Consider the following 23,822-nt stretch of genomic DNA (forward strand, 5'->3'; position numbering starts at 1 on the left):
AAGTCTCCCCAATCATGAAGGGAAGATGTATGAAGAAAACTCATGATGAAAGGAATCTCTAAAAACTGCTCAAGTGTCCCCATGTCGATGCTAAAAGATACCTCCTCCAAAGGTGGTAAACTGTGCGACACTACTGAAAAAGGCACTCCAAGATCTACTGGAGATGGATGTAGAACATGTCCCAAAGATTCACATGTCTCCTCAAAAAATAAAGAGACCTCCTCTAACTGTTGTACATAAGTATCCACAATCATGTCAGCCTCGAAAGAATGATCATGTAGAGAATGAACAAGAGGGTCAGAGTGTGCCCTCACAACAATCGAAGAAGGATCATCTTCATCAAAGAGAAGATGAATGTCATCAATGATGTCTCCCAAATCTGCAATGTAGGATTCCACAAACAAACCTGCAATGTCTGTCAAGTAATCATCCCACGAATCTGAAGCTGGAAGACAATGAATATCCTGCTGCACTAAATCACATGAAGGCAAAACTGTTGCACTATCTGCATCATCAGGTGCAATAGGTGATGTGATATCAATATGAGGAGATGGAATACAAGGCTCAAGAATGGGGTCACATGTGAGAATCCCCATGTTCAAGTGTCTAAAGTTCTCCTCAAAATCTAAACCATCACAATAAGTGTGATCATGATGTGTAGTATCATCAAATGTGAAATCATCATCATCAACAAAATCTGAAAACTAGTATAACCAAGATGCATGATCAACCACCCCAGTCGTAATGATAGCTCTAGTCTCCAAGTCTAATGAAAACTGAGTCAGGTGTGAACTCCACAACTCTCTTAGTTGCGCCATGTGTGATTTGATAGATAGAAAGGAGATTGTTTGTCAAGTGGGGTACACACAACACATCATTGAAGGAGTTATCCCCAATGTCAATAGATCCTTTCCCAATCACATCCATGTATGTATGATTTCCCATCAAGATCTATGGCATGGTGCAAGGCTCAAATGTAGAGAACATAGACTGCAAAGATGCCATATGATGAGAAGCCCCTAAATCTAGAAGCCATCTCTCTGAATCATGACTGGTAGTAGCACATAGAGTTTTTCCTTTTCTTGTTCCAAAAGAGTGAGTCTTCCCACTTGGAGAAGCCATGAATTCTTTCCCTTTTCCTTTTGAATGTGAGGAAGTGGAAGTTGATGAATCATCCTTCTTGTAAACTTTAGGCAAATCAATGTTATGCTTTTTGATGATATGTGTGAGTTCATCAATCTTCTTAGAATGGCAACGATGCTCCTCATGACCAATATTTTTACAATAAGCACAAGTAGGTCTCTCCCTCTTTGGTGAATTATCTCTCTTGGAAGAGGATGAATCTCCTTGTTTTGGAGAAGATGGTGCTTTTTCTTTAGGCTTTGATTTCCATTTCTTCTTGTTTGAGTTGTCCTTTCCTTGATTTCCTTTGTTCCCTTGATTTTCCATTAATGCTTGAGACTTAGAAGCCTTAAGAATGCCCATGCTTATCAACTTAGTTTGTTCCATCATCAACATTTCATTGAAAGCATCAAATGTAGGCATTTTGTAGCTTGAACCCATTGTCATCCTATGGGTTTGGAAACTAGAAACAAATGCTGCATATTCTTGTGGAAGCTTGCCTATCAAGTTGAATATCAATTGAGTATCCTTTTTCTCAATGCCACAATCTTTGAGTTGTGCCCCCAACTCATTTGCCTTAGTGACATAATCTTGTATAGTATCAAAGTTCTTGGGATCCAACATGGTGAGATCACTATCAATTTGATATCTCCTAATCTCATCAACTTGACCATATAAGTCTTGAAACTTTTGCCAAGCATCCTTGATTAGAGTACATTTCTCAATATGAAAAATGAGATCCTTTGATACATACTTTCTTAAGGTACCAATTGCCATGATATTTTTAGTGAGCCAATCCAAGTGACCAACTGGATCAACCTTAGGATCAGTGGGAGCAACAATAGTTCCATCAATGTAATGAGTAAGTCCTTTTTCCATAAGTTTACTCCATGCATCAATTTTCCAAGTAGCATAATTATGTGGAGTTAAGAGAGGAAACTTAGAAGAACCCATAGCAGCAAAAAGGAAGGAACACAAGAGCACAAAAGCACAAGAGACACCCCACAAATTCAATCAATCAAAGTACCCCCCCTAAAGTGATGATTTTGGCACTTTATACTTAGTGCGATTACAATGAGCCACTTGCAAAACAAGGCAAAGTGGACTTATGATGCAAATTTTACAACTTCTCAAATGAGATACAAGAGACTTCAATCAATAGTGCAATGAATCTAACTGATATTCAAGCAAATATACAAGTACCAAGAGAGCCAAAAATGGCCAAGATCTGAAAGTACAGTTTCTACTTACAATGACATCAATTTGATAGCATCATGTGAAAGTAGATGAAAAATACTCACTTTCAAAAAAATGGCACCTAAAAAGGAGGTCGTATGACCCCAAATGAAGCCTCTAAAGTTGCAAAAACTAGGATTACTCAGGTACAGTCACCAAAAACTGCATTTTCTAAAAAATCCGTGCATCAAAATCAGAAAATTTCTTCACCACTGTGGAGAGCATGAAATTCTAGCCCATTTCAAAAAACATTGCTCCCAAAAAGGAGCAAAAATGAGCAAGTTATGGCCATTTGAAGTTCAACTGCAAAATCAAAAAGCTCAATGAGAGGGGGGTCCAAAAATTTTCAAACCTTGCTGATGTGGCGCTGACATCAGCAAGTCACTGGGTTAAATTTGATGGCTGTATGACCATCACAAAAACTTCACCTTCTGCTGACTGGGCGTCTGTACTGTATGGACGGATGACATGGCAGGTGACTATAAAAGTGACTGTGCAATCCGTATTGTACGGATTTGCTGACTGGGTAGCTCTACGTGCAGTGTACAAAATCTGACATGGCGGATGACTCGGCGACCATACTGATGGGTTTTACCCACGGGCCAGTGGCCGCCTGCCACGTGGCGGGTGCAGGTCCTCTGGTTTATTGGTTGCCGGTGGGAGAAGGCGGTCGGAGCTGATGGAAGCCGGTGGCGGTGTACAGAGGCAAGCGGCACCGGAGTGGTGGATTGGTGGCGGTCGGGAGTTGCCGGAGCTGGTGGGCGCGGTGGCACAGAGGGCGGAGACCGGCGGAGGGAGCGGCCAGAGGCAACGGTGTTCAGTGGCTATTGGTGGGTACGGGCGGCTTGTGGCGACGGCGTTCACTGGTAGTCTACGGATATAGTCGGCGGTACCTACGCGCAGAAGGATACAGGTACGGGGGGGTCTGCGGACCCCCAAACAAACCTTTTTTTTTATTTATTTTTTTTTGATATGCTTTTTCAATTTTTTTTTTCAGATTTTTTGATTTTTGATTTTTTTTCTAAAAATTTTTTCTGAAAATATTTTCTTTTCCAAAAAATATATTTAAAAAAATTGAAAATCTGTACGATACTAGTAAAATTGGAGAAAAAAATTTTCTCACCAAAATAGGCCGACTTTATAACCAAAATTCATGGAAATGGCCTTCTGAATGTAATGGTGAGGTCGGATCTAGTCTAGGACGCCTCCAAAAGATGCTGCTCCTCAGATCTACCTCTTGATGTCACAATAATGCCTCTTCAAGATGAATCAATGAAGCCCCAATGGCTCTGATACCATGTTAGATTTTGCCAAGATCAAGAGCTCAATGAAATGTACAAAATAGAGACACAATATAGGACAAGAATAAACTGTATTCTCATCAATAGAAAATGATCAATAATCAACTAGATTCAATTGGTTCAATCATTACATACAATGAATAGAGGCCTTCTTATATAGGCAAGGCCATATGGATGTATGAGCACACAAATATGACATGTGGCTCAATGAGAAACAAGGGTAGGTAGGAAAAAGGTGTGGGTAGGTAGGAGAAATAATATAATATTCCACATGAGGTGGATCACCCATCGAAGGTGGAATTATAACTCCACTATAAGTGGATATGATAGTGTAATAACAAGATCAACACCATAAAAGGTGGAATTTCTCCTACACACACTATCCCAATGTGGCACAAACACCCAAGTGTCTCATATCCAAACTACTAAGAAATGCATTATCCTAAGTAAACTTAAGTAAGTGTAATAATATCCATGATGAATAATTATTTACACCAACAGATATAAAGGAAGATGAACAAGAATTGGTTATCCAGAATGAAGAAAAGCCCGTGGTAATAAAAGTTGAAGACAAGGATGAATGGGTAATTAATAGTGGATGCTCACATCATATGACTGGAGATAAAAGAAATTTTTTGTCCCTACAGTAATTCAAGGGTGGTCAAGTCAGATTTGGAGATGACAAATCATGTATGATCAAAGGTAGAGTTATTACTTCTCTAGATGGAGAGCATAATATTGATAATATTTATTATGTAGAAGGTTTGAAGCATAATATTTTAAGTGTTGGTTAATTGGTGGACAATGTAGTCCAACTTCAGTTCAAAGATAGAAAATGTAAAATCATTAACAAAACTGGTTTGGAGATTGCAGCCAGTACTCAGACTAGAGTTAATATCTTTCACTTGAACACTGGTGATAATACATGTTTGATTGTTCATATTGATGAGAGTTGGTTATGGCATAAAAGGTTGTGTCGTGGTAATTTTGATTCTATTGTTAAGATTAGTTCAACAAAGGCAGTTAGAGATATACCTAAGATTATAAAGCCTGACAATCTAGTATGTAAGGAATGTCAATTGAGAAAGAAAGTTAGAACTTCTTTGAAGAGCATACGTGTAAATCTAATGATGTGCTTGATTTGATTCATACTGACTTATGTGGTCCAAGGACTAGAAGCTTTCAAGGTGATACATACTTCATGATAATATTTAATGATTATTATAAAATGATGTTGGTGACTTTTCTAAGGGAGAAGTCTGAAGATTTTGAGGAATTCAAGATCTTTAAAGAGATGGTTGAAATAGAAAATGGATTGAAAATCAAATGCTGGAGATCAGATCAAGGCAGTGAGTTCACTTCTCATGAATTTAACAGTTATTATGAGACAAATGGAATTAGGAGACAATTATCTGCACCTCGAACTCCTCAACAGAATGGAGTAGTGGAAAGGAAGAATAGAACCATTTTGGATGCAACAAGAACCATGATGATGGAAGCCAAATTGCCTCACATCTACCAGAGAGAAGCAGTAAATACAACAATCTACACATTCAATAGAGTTCATATTAAAGGTGAAACTAGTAAGAATCCTTATGAATAATAGTTTGGACATACACCTACTCTTAAATATTTTAGAATTTTTGGAAGTAAATGTTATATCAAAATGGATGGTTCAATTGGGAAGTTTTATCCTAGATGTGATAAAGGGATATTTCTTGGATATTCGATTATGAGCAAAGCATATAGATGTTATAACAAAAGATTACTAAAAATTGTGGAGAGAAAAAATGTGAAAGTGGATGAGAAATAAAGATATCAATCTATATCATATAACATAGAACGAACAATGGAAATGATCATAACTGAATCGACAATGCCTCAACCAGCACAAGACAATGAAATAGTTACACAAGCACAATCAGAAAATTCAACTGACTGATGATCAGATTAGATAACCTAAAGTTTAAAAGATGCCAAGGTATGCAAGATTAAATTATTCTGAACATCAAATCATTGGAGACAGAAACAAGAGATTTATGACAAGAGGAAGACTGGCAAATGAAGAGGTATGTCGTATTTATCAAGTTGAACTAGCATCGGTTATTGAAGCTTGTAAAAACAAATATTGGTTAAAGGCTATGGAAGATGAATTAGATTAGATAGAAAAGAATAACACTTGGACATTAGTTCCCCGACCTAAAAATAAGAATGTTATTGGAACTAAATGGGTTTTAAAAAATAAACTAAATGAGGATGGACAAGTTATAAGAAAGAAAGCTAGATTGGTTTGTAAAGGTTGTTCTCAAATGGAAGGAATTGATTTTGGTAGGACATTTGCACCTATAGCTAGAATTGAAGTTGTTAGACTATTTCTTGCCTATGCAGCATATAATAACTATAAAGTCTATCAAATGGATGTTAAATGTGTATTTTTGAATGGTGAACTTCAAGAAGAAGTATACATTGAGCAACCTAATGGATTTTCAGTAACATATGACAAAAATATGGTTTGTAGGTTAAGGAAAGCATTATATGGATTGAAACAAGCTCCCAGAGCTTGGTATGCAAGGTTGGATAAATATCTTTTAAAGCTTTGGTTTTACTAAGGGCAATGCTGATAGTAATTTATATCATAAGGTTAGTGGTGATGATATTCTTATTATTGAAGTATTTGTTGATGATATCATTTTTGGAGGTGAAGATAAATTGTGCATGAAATTCACTAATAACATGAAGGATGAGTTTGAAATGTCCAGGATTGGTGAAATGAGATTTTTCTTAGGTTTGCAGATTACTCAAACTAACAAAGGCATTTTTATCTGTCAAACTAAGTATCTAACGGATTTGTTGTACAGGTTTGGTATGGATAATTCCAAACTAGTAAGTACTCCTATGGTGACAAGTGAAAAATTATCTATCAAAGACACATTTGCACCAGTAAATTCAACAAGGTATAAGTCTATGATTGGTGTCTTGTTATATCTAACTTAGACTAGACCTGATATTATGAATGAAGTATTATTTAAAGATATAAGAGTAATCCTATAGAAAATCATGAATGTGCAGTAAAGAGGATATTCTGATATTTGCAAGGAACAACATAATATGGCTTATGGTATTCTAGAGATGATAACTTCACTTTATGTGCATATACAAATTTAGATTGGGCAAGAGATACTGATGATAGGAAGAGCACTTCTGGTGGAGCTTTCTTTCTTTTAAAGAAATTGGTTTCATGGATCAGAAAAAAATAGTCATGCATTTCTTTATCTATAGTAGAAGCTGAATATGTTGTAGCAATAACTTATTGCACTCAAGTCTTATGGATGAAGCAAATGTTGAAGGATATCAAGGTAAGTTGTAGTGATTCAGTAGTTATCTATTATGATAGCTCTACAGCTATTGACATGTTTAGGAATCTGGTATTTCACTTTAAGACTAAGTAGATATCAATAAAATATAACTTTCTAAAGGACAAGGTGGAAGAAAATGAAGTCAAATTAGTTTAAGTGATCACAAAAGAACAAATTACAGATATATTCACTAAACCATTGTCTAAGGAAACATTTGAGTATTTGAGAGACAGGTTAGGGGTATCTACCCCTCCGGCAGAAACTTAACTGATGAAGTAGTGTATCAGTTCGACATGCATCATCAACATTATCCTTGGCTCTGGATTGATGTACTAGTTGTACTACTCAAGGGGAGTAGTCAGCTTTGAGATTCACAAAATTTTTGATATCTATGTCATATCTTTGGCATTGATGTGAAAGAAAGAGAGATATATGATGTGAAAAAAAATGTTATACGGGAGAGATTCAGATCAATTTCAGATTGGACTGCACTCCTTAGGGGGAGTTGCTGGGATTTTTTAAGTTTTTCATTATTATATCTTCTATGAGAAATGTTTGGCATTTCTTGGCACTTAGATGTTTTCTTTTTCATATCTAGCGTTGCCATCAATACCAAGGGGGCAGATTGTTGGTAATATGAAGGAATTGATTATTTGTTGCATTGATCTTTTGTCATTGATGTCAACAGTAGTTGTTATGTTTGGTTACTAGCAGAAGATCTAGTGTTACCGACAGAAGGGACTATCTATTGGACACTACCAGCATGTTTGGATCAATGGAATATGTTTGGTTTGATGTGTTACATGTTTTTGGAGTATTTTTTGTCAGTTGGTATTGACTTTGTGATCAGATGCTATCATACACTCTAGTAAGCCTATACCGATAAGGGTTTAAGGTTTTACCGGTAGAGCTTTTACTGAGAATCTTTGACAGGATGCATAAGTGGTGTTGGTGTGGCTTCTAGATGGAATTCAAGATGATGAAAATGATCTTTGTTCATGCTTTAACTGATTGGAGACATCTCTTTGGCGTGGTAGACCTAGATTAGGTCTGATACCTATCTAGGTTATGGACTGATATCATGCAATGTGTTCTCTACACATTACTAGGATGATTTATGGATTGGTTAATGTTGTTTTGGTCTAAAGATGACATGGTATATCATTGTAATGTGGATATATGTAATGATCTTATTGTAATATCTTTTAGGTGGCTGACCTAATGGGTATGGACGTTAGGATTTGTATAAATTAATGTAAGATCTCATTCTAGGTCATGTGAATGGGAATGGGAATGCAATATCATGGCAGTAGATTGTAATGTGTCAATAATGTAATATCATTCAGGTAGGAGATTTGGTTGATCATTGGTGATCGAATTGGGTTTATGTAAGAGGTCAAAGGCCTCATGTATTGATCTTAATCGAGACTATAATTAGGCATTGTAGATGCTTTCTCTAGTAGTTCATTCTTCTAGATTGTTGTCCAATTATATTGAAGTGGTTATAACCTCTTTGTAGGTAGTAAGAGTCCTTTGTAATGAGTAGTATGCTCTAGGCAGTGTGCCTTCCTGCATGTGCAGGCCCCTCATTGTAACACATACTTTTTACATAAGTATTATCTCACTATGGGTAGGCCTCCGACTATGGTTTTTCCCTTTACTGGATTTTCCACGTACAAATCATGGTGTTATGTGGTATGGTTGCATTGTGTTAATTCTCTGTTTCATTCTTAAGTTTTACTGCTTATCGGTATCTATTTCTGCTATTTCGGTATTCATATTTATGTGCTCTGATTAAAGGTTATATAGTGGTTTTATTAATATAATCTTTTGACAACTGATTCACCACCCCCCTCTTAGTTGTCCATCGGATATTCTAACAATTTATGTATATTACAAAAAGTTTAATCAAGCGGACCTATCTAAAATCTTTGACTTCATCTCCTAAGGATTATGAAAAAAAAAACATATTGTATAAAATACACAATCATAATTCAACATTCAAGTGCAATAATATCAGTTTACTCAAGTAGAGTTTAAAAATTTAACGTTAAATATATTTTTAAATGCACAAATAATAGTATTCATTGATGCCATGCACATGTGGAAGACGTGAAATAAACTAAAAAATAGTCTATTTAAATTATAATAATAAGGATATATTGAGCCAACCAATACTTTGTCCTCTCTTCATTATCCTCTATTGCAACAACATCATAGACATGTCCTGTGCACAAAACAATTTTATTTTAATATTTAATGAGATATAAAAACAAAAATATACATTGTAAGATTTCATATATGTAATATTTAATAAATAAAAACAAATTTCAAAAACAATTTTACCTTGTTGAATAAGATCTAAAATGTGATCATAGTCATTTGATGCAATCATCTGATCCATATCTTCATCAGTTATTTCATGCAGACTATTTTCATCTATGGGTGTCAATGATCTTTGTTACCATTCTTCAACCCATTCTTTATTCTCACAAAATTCCCAATCTTTGGAAACACAAAACTGACAAAAGCAAGCAAGCTCCCTTGTGAATATAGTACATGTATTTGAATTAGAACTCTTAAATGAATTCCATTTAGCTAATCCAATGATGGTATTACAATCATTCCGAATAGGAATACTATCTTCCTCTACCAACCAGAAGAAACATTGAATTGCAGAGTTCTTAGTTGATCCTTTTGACAACTTTGAATTGCACCAATCTACAACTACATGAGCATCTTTGAATTTCACTGCATCCTCAAATTTTAATTGTTCTCTATCAATAGCTCTTTTTACACATGAGGAATGAACTCCATCATGTTCCCCCTTACCATGTCCCACTTCATAAAAACTCCATAAATGTTGGACATTGGTTTTCTTGTGAGCTCTCCATAGCCAATAAATTTTTTAATTGTCCAGTCTAGTTATCTAACAATATCATATGTTGTTTCATGTTAATTTCTCTTTCCTTAAGATTATCATGAAATGCCTTGAAGCAATGCTGAACAAAGTGTGACAAGTGTAATCGATTATCACTAACATAAAAATGATACTCCCTCAAAAAAAAATTGTTATCTTCTGTACTGTAATGGTCATGTCTATATATAATATGCACAAATATAGCCACTTGCATTGAGTTGTAGTATTGTGATTGAGTTTCCTATTGTGGTTTCAGAGTATAATTTTCTATAAAATCCACAACTGATACTATTATTCCAACTGGAAATGTGTTCATGCATATGCAAAACTATCCATCAAGCCATCAGGCATGTTGGGAATGTTTCACGTATTTTGGAACAATATGACTTTTAAACTCACCGATAAATGCATTCAAACTATTTTTTTATGTAATCAATTTTAAACGTTTCTCCATCTTTCCATTCTTTAGAGGGTATTCTATATGTTTAAATCTCTTAAAATCAGCCATTTTTTGTCCAAACTCAGATGAAACATCTTCATGCAAACATTCGCCTATCAAAGAATAGTTCCCACATAAATTGAAAAGGCCATAAATGCATGAACTAGAGATAAATAATTTCTCATTAGGTGGTTTACAAAATAAACTTACAATAAAATCTTTTATAGTTTCAGGTGGAACATAAACACCACAATCCTGCAAAAGATCATTATCATGCAACATACAACGTATATATCAAAAAACATCATAATAGTAATGAAATATTCATTGTGTTACAAACCATTTCCCAAAATGGTTTGAGAAAATAATTTTAATTGTGTCAAAAAGTGTGGGTCATACACATGCATTGTATGGTCCTGAAGCGGGCATTTTTAAAACATAGTTTTTAGAAATCCATTCAAAAAGTTATTTTTTATTAGGTGGGTATTAAAATAAATTACATATTTGGAAAGTAGACTCGGAGGAATATCTATTATATTACAAACTTTTTCAAAGACTCAATCTCCAAGTGTTTCAAAATTTAAGCTCGAATGAGACAAAATCTGAAAATCAAGAAAAACACTTCCACTTTTTGGCCAAAAAGTGGACTCGGCTTCTTGTACTGACTCTAATCCAACACATGGGGTATTCAGGTATAGGTCCTTTGGGAAAACATCAAGAAGTAATTATGGAACCCATCAAGCTATAAACCAAGTCTACAAACAACAAAACTGGACTTTGATACCATCTAGATAAACCATCAAGTCAAAAGCGACAATCTTATCAGCCACATCAAATACTAGAGGAAGGAAACAAACAATAAACTCAGAAAAAATATGAGAAACAACAAGAAGAGTTGGCGATCAAAAGAGAATAAGTTTATAACCAAGTTCCAAAGGTACCGGTAGGAAACATACTAGAAGTAGAAATTCCAGAAGAAATGAGAGAACATGTAGAAAGAATGAAAGAAATGTTTGCATCATTAAGCATTCCTGTCACATATAAGGGAATAATACCAGAAGAAGATTCAAAATTAGACTCAAATGAGTATGAATGGGGTTTATAACCTTTATCAGATGCATCTAGTAAAGAAAATCCTAAAGAATCCAATGATACGATAGATGAAGTAGAAGAAATAGCACACATGAAGCTACAATGAGAACTAGAAGAAGCTAGACTAAAAAGACAAGAAGCTTATGAGAAATAGATAAGACAAGAGAAAGAACAAGAAAATAAATTACCTACTACATCTCTATCTATTGAGTCAAAACAAATCAGGTATGCGAACATAACTGAAGAACTGGAGGCTAGTCAAGTAGGACCAGTCATCAGTCTGAAAGAAGTTGAATGGGAAAGATGACAAAAACTGGCAGAGTTATCAAGGCTATGTGAACAAATATGTCAACTACAGGTCATAATTGAGCCAGAACAAGAAGGAATTTGCAGCATAAATTTTTTTGATATTGATACCATACATGCTTTTACTAAGTCTCTTGAAGAGGAGTCAGATGCTTCATCTTCTAACTTTGATCAACCTAAAGTAAGATCCATCTATGATATTACCTATTAAGCACCAAACTATGACTACATTGTCATGAATGTTGAAACTTTGTCTAAAGAAGCTATTGTTGTTGAACCATAATATGTAGTCTAGTCTAAAGTAGGAGAAGGTTCTAGTGGTAGGTTTGCTGCATTAGATTTTCTAAATGCTAATGCAGGATTCAATAATCATGTTATGACTCTTCCCAGTCTAAAGACACTAACTCAAGGTAGTCTTCTAGAACTCAACTTGTCAGTCCAAGGTTGTGATGACAATACTGTGAATTTCATTGAACCTGTCAAATCTTTATCCCTTGTACACCCTAAGATTTTTCACCGTACTCTACAAGACCAACCTATGGATATCCCTACTTTTTGCAATGCCTATGCCTTAGCATGTTATCTTAATGTAGTTGAACCCATGAAATATTCCATCAATGAACAAAGTGGATGTCAAGTATCTTAGTCTCAAATATCAAAAGAAGAAATCTAAGTGTTCTGATGGCGAAAACAACATTGTGGCAGTATCAGAACCGAAAAATGTAAAAAAAAAAAGATGTATTTGATGGTAAAAACCTTCCTAAGGCACCTGAAGGTGAGATGCTTGATATTCTACCTCATCACTTTCAAGAGAGATTATCAGTATTGATTAAACCTACACAATCAATGAACATTGGAACAGAGGAAACTCATCATATAATACATGTGGCTCAATCCCTATTAGCAAAAGAACCAAAAGAGCTTACTGATTTCTTCATAGAGAAAAAGATCAAGTTCGCATGGACATATGTTGATATGCGAGGTCGAGATCCCGACCTTATAATGCACCATCTTTCTATTTCTCTTGGAGTCAAACCTATCAAACAAAAACTCAAAAAAATGCATCCTCATATTTCATTGCTTATTAAAGATGAGCTAGAGAAATTACTCAAAGCAACATTCATTTAAGAAATTGATTGTGCTGAGTGGATATCCAACATTGTCCCTATTTCAAAATCCAATAACTCAATCCACATCTGCATAGACTTCAGAGACTTAAACAAGGCATGTCCAACAGATATTTTTCCACTACCCAACATTGACATGATAGTGGAAATGATTGTTGGTTATTAAATGTGCTCTCTAATGGATGGATTTTCCAACTACAACCAAATCAAAATCACACCTGAAGATCAAGAGGAAACAATGTTCACATGTGCATGGGGAACTTTCTGCTAGAATGTCATGCCCTTTGTCTTAAAGACTGCAGGTGCTACCTATCAAAGAGTTGTCACTACAATATTTCATGACATGATGCACAAAAGCATGGAAGACCATGTCGATGATACCCTAGTCAAATCTATGAAAAGATCGATACATCTCTTAGAATTGGGTCTGGTCTTAGATAGAATGGAAAGTTTCTAACTTAGACTAAATCCTAAGAAATGTGTATTCGGAGTTACATCTGACAAACTCTAGGATACATTGGCTCAGCAAAAAGGATTGAATTTGATCCTAAAAAAGTTAAAGCTATAATGGAAATGCCACCTCCAAAGAATGTAAGTCAAATGAGAACTCTACAAGGGTGGTTGCAATTAATGAGACACTTCATTTCTCATCTAGCAGATAAGGCTCAACCATGAATGAAAGTATAACGGAAAGGAGTTACATACAACTGGGATGAAGAATGTGAACAATACGTCAAACAAATCAAGGAATATCTTTTCAATCCACCTATTTTGATGCCATCGATTCAAGGAAAAGATTTGATTATCTATATATTAGCTACTGACACATCATTGGGGGCTCTTTTGGCTGAATAGTATGAGAACAAAAAGGAATGAGCTATATACTATATCAGTAGAATATTGGTGTCCTATGAGATGAATTACACTATCATTGAGAAAGCTTGTCTAGTAGTGGTCTTTGCTTCACATAAATTAAGACATTACATGATAGCACATTCCATCCAACTGGTTGCTAAGATTTATCCTCTAAAATATCTTCTAAGCAAAGTAACTCTCATAGGAATATTGGCTAAATGGATTATAATCCTCATAGAATTTGACATTGAGTATGTAGAATTTAAGGCTATTAAAGGTAAAGTCATTGCAGATCAACTTGTTGATGCTTTGCTTGAAGATAATAAACCTCTGAATATAGAATTTCTAGATGAATCCATAATGCATATTAATCAGTTATCATAGAAAATGTTCTTTGATGGATCTTTTACTCAACAAGGTTTTGGTGGAGGGATTTTGTTTATCACTCCTCAGAGATACTCAATTACAAAGTCGTACAAGATCCTCTTTCCTTGTAACAACAATATTGCAAAATATGAAGCCCTGGTGAATGGACTCAAACTTGCTATTGAATGGAAATTCATTGAGATATACATCTATGGTGACTCTTAGTTGATAATCAACCAGATCAATGATATATATCAAGCTTGAGATGAAAAATTGATGTCTTATAAAAGAATGGTTGATGATATTCAGAAATACTTTGTCTTTGTCTCATTTTAGTAGAGTCCTAGACCAACAAAAAAAGCAACAGATGCTTTGACTACATTGGCATTTATTCCAAAACTACAAAAAATAGCGTTCCGTTATGAGTATTTTTGTGGAAGAGATTCGCTATCCTTCTTATGATTCCCCTAATTCCTTGATGGCATGTTTCATTGTTGGGCATGAATCATCTTGTTATAACCATATCTATTCCCACTTACGTGACCAAATTATCCTTGATAACCTTACACGCAATGAAAAAAGAAACTTGATCCATAATGCTTCAAAATATGTCATCATCACTAATGATTTATATAGGCAAAGTTTAGATGGTACTTTTCTTAGATGTCATTAACTTGAAGAATCTTAATGTGCGTTATCTGAAGTCCACGAAGGTATTTATGGATTGCACTCAAATCATCTTACTCTAGCTTGGAAACTTCTAAGGGCTGGCTACTAGTGGCCAGATATGGAAAATGATGTTGTAAACTTTGCTAAAAATTGTTAGAAATGCTAGCTACATGGTAATGTCATACATGCTCCAACAAGGGAACTCATATCTTTTATCACACATTAACCTTTTCAACAATGGGTCTCTGACCTCATTGGCCAAATCTATCCTTCATCATCCAATGGACATAAGTTTATCATAACTACTACCAAATACTTCACTAAGTGGGTTGAAGCAGATTTGCTAATCAAAGAAACTAAAAAACAAGTGGCTATGTTCATTCTTAACTACATCATCTATAGGTATATAATCTCCTCCTTGATTGTAACAGACAATGGGGGCCAGTTCAAAAACAAGGATGTAGATGAGCTTTGTGACAAGCTCAAAATCAAACAACATTGTTCATTCATATACTACCCTCAAGGTAATGGATAGGCTGAAGTGTCTAACTAAATTTTGTTGGCAATTGACACTCAATTGGTTGATTTCACTATGTTGTCATTGATGGCAACATGGCAATTTGTTTTGGCTTCATATGTTAGGTTATTTGTGTACCAACGGGCACTTCACCGGCACCAGCACCGGTAGGCTGAAAGGAATTCTTTGGTTACCGACAATGCAAACCAACATGGTTTAGAATCAGGTTATCGGTATTGGATGTCGATATCTTTTGGATCCAGCATCGGCAATTGTTTTTGATATTTATGTTATCTAGCCGACATGTATACTGATATTATAATTATCTTTGTAAGTCAACATAAGGCATGATGAATTGTAAAGGGTATATAGGTCATCTGGTTAGATCATTTTTGATATATAAAGAATATGATATGTAATGGATTGATAGGAGAATAGGATGATGTTATGTAATGAGAAACATATGAGAGAGATCATGTATGTGAGTATATTTGTGTAAGGGGTATTCCGGTAAAGGATTTAGGGTTTTAGACTGGAACAGATGTAGCTTAACTAGAACTGTATTCAGGGATAGAAGATGCTATCTTTGCAGTTCAATTATTTCTCTGGATTGTAGTCTGGATTTGTATGTAGTTGGTGAGGCTCCTTTTGTGATTGAGCAGTGTGCTTTAGGGTATAAGCCTTCCTTCAAGTGTAGGCCCCTATATTTTGTAATATCTCTTCATATGGCCAATGAATTGATATTGTGGGTCACAAACCCCACCGTGGTTTTTCCTCTTTGAGTTTTTACATATATAATTTTGTGTGTTATGGTATGCATTTATGTAATTGGCTTATTGGTTTCTTTACTTCTTTCAATTCTATATGTATCTGTATACCGGTTGATGTATGCATATTTTAATAAGGTTAAAACTGATTCTAGTAGAATAGTGATTCACCCCCCTCTTAGTGTTCTTGGATTCCAACAAACTCTACTAACCATCTTGCACAAAATGGTCAACAAATCTGGAGAGGATTGGCATCTACAACTCAATCTGACACTATGGGCTTATAGAATGAGCATTAGAACACCTACTCAAGCTACACCTTTTGCTTTGGTGTATGGGGCTGAAGCAGCCTTCCCTATTGAGGTTGAAATTCCTTCTTTGAGAATTTATTTACAAGGTCTTATCACTAATGAAGATCGCAGAATATCTAGATTGCAAGAACTCAAGTATTTGGATGATCGTCGACAAGTGGCATTCGATCATCTGAGAGATTACCAGAAGAGAATGTCTAAAGGCCATAACAAGGAAGTTTGACATAGATAATTTTAGGTTGGTGACATTGTTTTGAGAGAGAATCCTAAAAGTCAACAGAATTGGGAATAAAAATGGAAGTTTGAACACAACTAGTTGGGTCCCTATATTGTTACCATAGTCTTTGGCTATGGTGCTTACCAACTCTCAACATCGAAAGGAGAACAACTCCGTGAACCAATCAATACTCTCCACTTGAAGAAATTAAGCATTTAGCATTCTTTGCTCTAGCAAACTCTATAGCTAAAAATTTCTTAAAAAAATAAAAAAAATTACCTAAAAAAACAATTATAAAAATGGTAAAAAGCCCTAAAAAATATTTACAAAAAGTCCTGAGAAAAAATTTAAAAAATCATAAAATGTACTAAAAAAAAATAAAAATAAAAAAAGAGAAAAGAAGAAAAAAAAAAAAAAATCAAATGCCTTGTTGAAAGCTTGGTAAACAGGCACCTCGGTAGTAAAAAAAAATTAAATTTGCAAATTTGGCATTTTCCTATTTTTTTTGCAAATTTGGCATTTTCTTATTTTTTTGGCATCTTTGCTTTAGCTTGTACATATCCTTCAGTCACTTTTGTGAAACCTTGGTTCTTCTTGGAACCCTCATATCTTGGAAATGATCAATGTTGTAGTCTTAGGGCAATCAAGTGATCAATCTAAATGTCCTGTGCACTTTAACCGAGTCATCTTTATGTCTATAGTACCTAGTCATCCAATCCGAGTCAATTACCTGTATCCTAACCACTGTAGGGTTTTGCCACTGATATCTCACCAAACACACAAACATGAACAACAAAAACAATCACTAAAACTATTTGAGCTATGATTGGAATTTTCTTTGTATGTTGTCTTTTCAATTGGTTTTCTCTTATTATTCCCTTTGAGTAACTCAAGGAATTCTATCTTGACTAAGAGGAGCAAGGACTGGGGGCATAATACTTTTTTTCTTTTGGCTTGTAGGAATGATTTCAATGATCTAGAAACATCTCATAAACTAGGTGTATGTGAAAAGTGCCTTCACATCAAGGTAAAATTGCCACACATACCTTGACATCAAGGTGGAATTCATGCTTAATCTGTCCTAGGATATGAACAATAAAAGGGTCATTTTGGGCAAGATGATCACTATTGCATAGTAAAAAAAGGAACTCTCCCAGACTGGTGTGTTTGCATGCACACAACATTCAGGTCATCTTGGCTCTTTATGCCTTGGTGTTTATGTTCGCTTGCTAGAACAAAAGGACATGACATTCAGGTCATTCTGCCTCTTTATTCCTTGTGCTTATGTCTATCTCTGACATTTTAAAATTCTCAACGATGATAAATAGCATACCAAATCCAGTGACTATAGTCTTAGGTTGCATTCATACTAAACTTTTTGCATTTGAAGAAATTTCAGCATGATAACTTTACTTTTTCTTTCCTTTGAATACAACTTGAATCTAACATGATCATCATTTCTCTTCCAAGTGGTCAAATTTATTTAATTATCTTTGACACGATTGAGTACCTGTGTATTGACATCATAATTCCTACATAAGATGTTAGCTACATACATGAGCATATCATATAGAGCACACAAATCTATTGCATAATCATTTAATGCATATTATCACATTGAAAGCAAAAACAAATAAACACGGGATTCACATTTGCATTAGAATCATTATATTTATCCATTAAGACATTCATTTACATACGAAAAAAATGAAAAAGAAAAACTCTCATGATCATCAACGTTACCTACATCCATACTATAAAGGAAATGCATACATATAAGACATCATATAGAAAAATGAATATCACAACCATCTCATAAATCATCCTATATCAGTCAACATAGTACAATGAAGTTAAATCATGTGTCTCATATATATATCAATGTCAATGGGATACAAATGATCTCAAAATGTCATAGATAATGTCATCAGAGAAAATAGTGTACAAAATGGGATACAAAATATTGAGAGGCATAAAAACTAACTCTCTCCTTTTCTCTCATCACCTGGAGAAGGAGGTGGTGGCTACAGTACTGGTATATCATGCTGCCTCGATGCCCTAGCTCCCTCTGATCTTGCCATATACTATGAATAAGGCACCACTTGCCTATTTGTTGGCACTGCTACACTATAAGATGTGGTATAATAAACCTCCTTTCTCATTTTATGCATCACCTCACATTGGAGACTTTCACACTCTTCTCTCATACTCTATAGCTGTTGATCTCTCTCCGTTATTTGTTTTTGTGCCATTGCGATCTATGTCTGGAAGCCCCTAAGTCTCCCTCTCAGCACATAGATGATATCTAGAGGTGTTATCCCTCTGCGTATATCCTCCTCACCTCGGTCGGCTAGCTCTTCCATCCACTACCTAACCTATCAATTTGCCTCCTCATCACCAGGGCCTTCTCCCTCACCCATATCTACATCAACCCTAGCCTCCACTCTAATATCCCCACCTGGATCACCTCCCACTGCTCCAAGTGATCCTCCCTCTCCCTATATCCACTTTCTTCCTATGATAGGTGATCTTCTTGAGCTAGCACCTAGGTCTTCTCTTGCTCTTTGGGGTGCTACATCTCCCTACGCATGCACTAGGGCATCACTAGGCTCATCTATGCAAGGTTCCTACTCTGTCGAATCTATGAACCTCAGAAATAGATGTCTATGCAAATAATCTCTCAATTGGGGACTGACCCCCACATTTGTGACATCCTCCAAATAGTCCTAGCTCTGTGTCTGTCTCCCTACCAACTCCTACATTGAAAGGGCATATGATAATCTCATCCCCCATCCCTATCTTTCCACATTTATAAATCATGCATATGTTGTGAACTCCAGAGACATGCCTTGTTGTCTCCCATACTGCCTCAAGACCCGACTAACAAAACATCCCTCAATAGTCACTGAGGATCTCCCAATAAGAGGCTAGGTCATGAACATGTGCTTCTGTTGTCTCCTCTAGTCATCACATTCCTCTAAACCCATGTATGGCCTCAACAAAATGGATATCAAGTTATCTAACTCATGCCTCTAGTAGTCAGGCTTCCCCAAGTGGGCTGTGTAATGTAACCTGTGTATCTATAAATGAACGACTGTCCATCTTGTCAGCCATCATCAATAATAGGCCTACACACTGGGATATGTTCCCATGCCCATATCTATAAAACCAAAACTCCAACTGCCATGCTATTCTCCCCTATAGATGATCTCGTGCATCTCATGGTAGATGTGGACCAATAAGCACGAACCCCAACCTAATCTCACAGGGTGAGTAATGAGTCTCTCTAGAATCCTACCCCATCCAAAGAGGAATCCCTATTGACCCTTGTCTGACATCACAAAACAACCTATAATCCTTGCCAACACACAAGTGAGAGGTAACTGTTCTCCATATCTACTCATCAGGTGATCCTAGGTGATAGAACAATCTAAGATAGTATCATCTCGAAATACTCACCTCTAAGCCTCAATCCCCTATTATGAAGTGCCGTCATAATCTACCCTATCTCTAGCATATGGAATACTCATAATCCCGTATACATCCTTCGAAGTGATGGTCATCTCCCTTGTCGACAAGTTAAATGTATTATGCTCACTATGAAATCTCTCAGCCAAATTTGTGAGTAATATGTGATTCACATGGATATCAAGCATCTCTAGTAACCATCTGAATCCACACAAACCAATGTGACCCCTCTACACATATGTCAATCATCGAACTAATCTCATCATGGGTAGATATGTGCATCTCAACTAGATATCTGCCAACTGCACCTACAAATTGAACAAAATATCATCAGTACATCGTCAAATTTGACCTAATAATGTGTCTAAAGTGCTAAAGAATGTAAATCAATAAGAATTAAAATTAAATTTTTCTGGTCGAACCTCAAAAATGCCCACTATTTTCCATACGAGTAATCACAAAGAATAGCAAGTCGTACAATAATTATCTACTATCCATACGAGTAAATAGACTTGTACAATCAGCTGTGCAATATCATATGACTAAAGGGAATTTTATGAATGTGCTCGTACGATTCAAGGGTCATAACCAAAGGACAAATCTAATAAGCCCATATGAGTAAAGAAATTCCACAAGTTTCTCATAGGGCCAACCCTACCATACCAAATGAGTAAATGACAAAGGACAACACAAAATGATAAAAAAAGTATGAAAAAATCAACCAAAATGCACAAAATTTGAATAAAACGAGGCTTTAGATCATTGACTTACTGCTCGAGTGTAGTTTTGAGGTCAGTTGTGGCGTCTCTAGCACTCAAATCAGTGATTTTGGATTGGAATTGGCATATTTCTTTTAAAGAAGCTTTTTGACTGTTTGAATTTAAGAGGTAAAAATGAATTTAAAATGACCCCTTCAACCCCTTATATAGGAAAAACCCTAATTTTCAAACTTGCTTCGATTGACACGAAATTTGTACCCCTAGCTAAATTGATCATCTTGAGTTCATTTTTGGAATCAAAATCGAAATCTAACATCACTTTTCTACTCAAATTCTCACAACATTGACCAGTTAGCACATTCATCTTCATGTCAACCTTTGGATCACTCTGCACTCAAATCTCTTCGAATCAACTCAAAATTCTTTCAATTTATTTCAAATCAATTAATACATCATTCTCTATGCTCAAAATGTCATTGTTAAATATTTTTATCTCTCGAATTTCTTAAAATCACTATGGTATCTCGCTATCTTTCAATCCTTCTCTCTAGGGGGCATACTCATTACATCATCATTATCAGTGATTACATCATGAAAAGTCAAGAATTGTTTTTTAGATCTTCATCAAAAGTTGAGCAGCAAACATCTTGTAATCAAAGATTAATAGAAAATCAATCAAATCTCATCAAACAAGACCTCATTACTAGGGGTATCTCAAATTCATCGCATTATATCAAGTTGAGGTTCTTCAAATCAAATCAATCTCTAGGGGCATATCAGTTTCATCATACTAAATCAAGCCAATATTGGCTTCATCTGAATCAGTCTCTTAATGATAATCATTTTCATCGCACCTCATCAAGATGATTATTCGTTTAAACCTAATCAAGTGTTTAAAGAGAATTTTTGACAATGATCGCACACTCAATCCAAATATTTGTTTAGTTTCATCGCATCAAATCAAGCTGGACATTTTGTTTCATTAATTAGTTCTTAGTCAATCAAGTTCAGAATCGATACCATCTCCTCACTCAACTGATTCTAGTTCAATAAAATTATAGATTGGTAGTTGCTTCTTGATCCATCAATTTCAAGATCGATATCTTCACTCTTCATCAGTCCTAGTTCAATCAAGTTTAGGATAGGTATCACTCTGATCAATCTATCCAGTTTCATCGCTTTAAATCAAGATGAATATCTCGCTCTTCATCCATTCATGATCCATCAAGTTTAGAACTAGTATATCTTCGACATTAACTATTCTCTGAATCTATGCACTACTTTCACATCAATTAAATGAGGGGCAAATATAATAACCTAAAAGTGGTCATCTAAACCATGGAACCCTAATATCCACTAAATCACCAAGGTCCTAACCAAAGGCGATTAAATCAATCTTGAGAACCTAAATAATTAATTCCTAAATCATCAATGACACATGACAAATTAATCTTTTCAATCAAATAAATCCTTTTTACTTAATTATCCTATTTATTTAATTAAATATCCTAGCATATTTAATTAATAAATTAATTTTTCATTACATAATAAAAAAGGGGAATTAATTTGACATAATTTGAAAAAGAAATTTCAAAAAAGAAGAAAAATTGAAAAAAAGGGAATGAATCAAAGAAATCTTGCTTTAAGAAAGGAAAATGGAATATATCAGTTTTTTTGATTTTATCTTAATTTTAGGTCAATCTTATCTCCTTCAAATTTGAAGAAAGTAGCCAATCACATCAAATCACCTGGATTGTGCTTCCTCTTAGAGAATCTTGACCGATCATCATCACTCAATGTTGACTGTTGGTCTGTCTCTATATTTTCTACAAATTTAGGCTCTCATCTCTCAATCAAGAAGGTTGGAGATTTTATTGTTATCATGCTGGTTTTTCTCTAGAATCATTGAGAATATTGCATCTTATTTTATTGCATATTTTCTTAATCATGTTATGTTGATTTGTTTAAGCTTGGATTCATTTAGCTTGATTTATTTAATCTTGCATCCATCTAGCTTAATTTGCTTAATCTTGCATCCCTTTAACTTAATTCGTTTAATCTTGTATTCATATAGATTAAATCCTCCCTCTTGGTGTGGTGTACTCTAGTCACTAGTATTGGTCAGATAAATTTGAGAGAAAATCCATACTCACATCTTTTAGGAGGCAATAGGTCAATTTGTTATGGTTTTGTATTTATTTATTTTGATCAACTAACCATGCATGCAATGATCAATTGAATGTTTGTATTTCAGTTACAGATTCCAAATTTCACACACACACTGCTACAAACTGATTACATATTTGCACTTCAAATTGGAAAAGTTTGAATGTTTCAATAGGGACATTGGTGTAAAGTATATTATCAAAATTATAAGTATCATCCAACGTTATACATGCATGGTCATCCTTTGTAGTGGAGGTTAATGAAATCTGAGGAAATTACAACTAGACCATATTTATTTTGTACTCAACAATGTAATAATTAGTCAAGTCCAAATACCCCATTCATCACCCAAACATGCATTTACTTTAGATGGAGAAGATGAGTTAATCAAAGATAAATTATAAGTTGATTGCATAGGGGTAGGCTTAAGAATTTATCCTTTATGTGGATTTACCTTTTGAGGGTCCTCTTTGTGATGATCCTATATCTTAGGTGACTCTTCTTCTAGGAAAATCTCCTTCTTCTAGGGGCTCTCTTTAGGGGATACCGTAGAAGTAGAAGTTATCCCATTAGAAGATAGTGATGGAATATAGTTATGAAAAGATGGAAAAATCATGTTTTGACCAACTACTACCATTTTGACATAAGTGTATAGCATCAAGGTCAACATTGATTGTAACCACCTAATTGTTAGAAAAAAACTTAATAGAACTATGAAGAGTAGATGATACTACTCCCAAATAATGCAACTATGGTCTACCTAGAATAATACTGTCATGCCCAAAATTTAGGGCAAAAACGGAACAAATTTTTTTTTTAAACATACTAAATTAATTAACAAGTTCACTCTCACGACAAGCGTTAATGA

At 35.0% G+C, this 23,822-nt stretch overlaps 1 protein-coding gene across 1 annotated transcript in view; it reads left to right on the plus strand.

The window, feature by feature from the left end:
• The first annotated feature begins 3,037 nt into the window (after positions 1–3,037).
• Positions 3,038–23,822, plus strand: part of LOC131876207 (homeobox-leucine zipper protein HOX27-like) — a 45,021-nt gene continuing 24,236 nt past the window's right edge. The window contains exon 1 of the mRNA XM_059221047.1: positions 3,038–3,224. Within this exon, the coding sequence (XP_059077030.1) occupies positions 3,038–3,224 (187 nt within the window). The remainder of the gene's footprint in view (positions 3,225–23,822) is intronic.

This window comes from Cryptomeria japonica, chromosome 5, assembly GCF_030272615.1.
Source record: "Cryptomeria japonica chromosome 5, Sugi_1.0, whole genome shotgun sequence".
Classification (NCBI taxonomy): domain Eukaryota; kingdom Viridiplantae; phylum Streptophyta; class Pinopsida; order Cupressales; family Cupressaceae; genus Cryptomeria; species Cryptomeria japonica.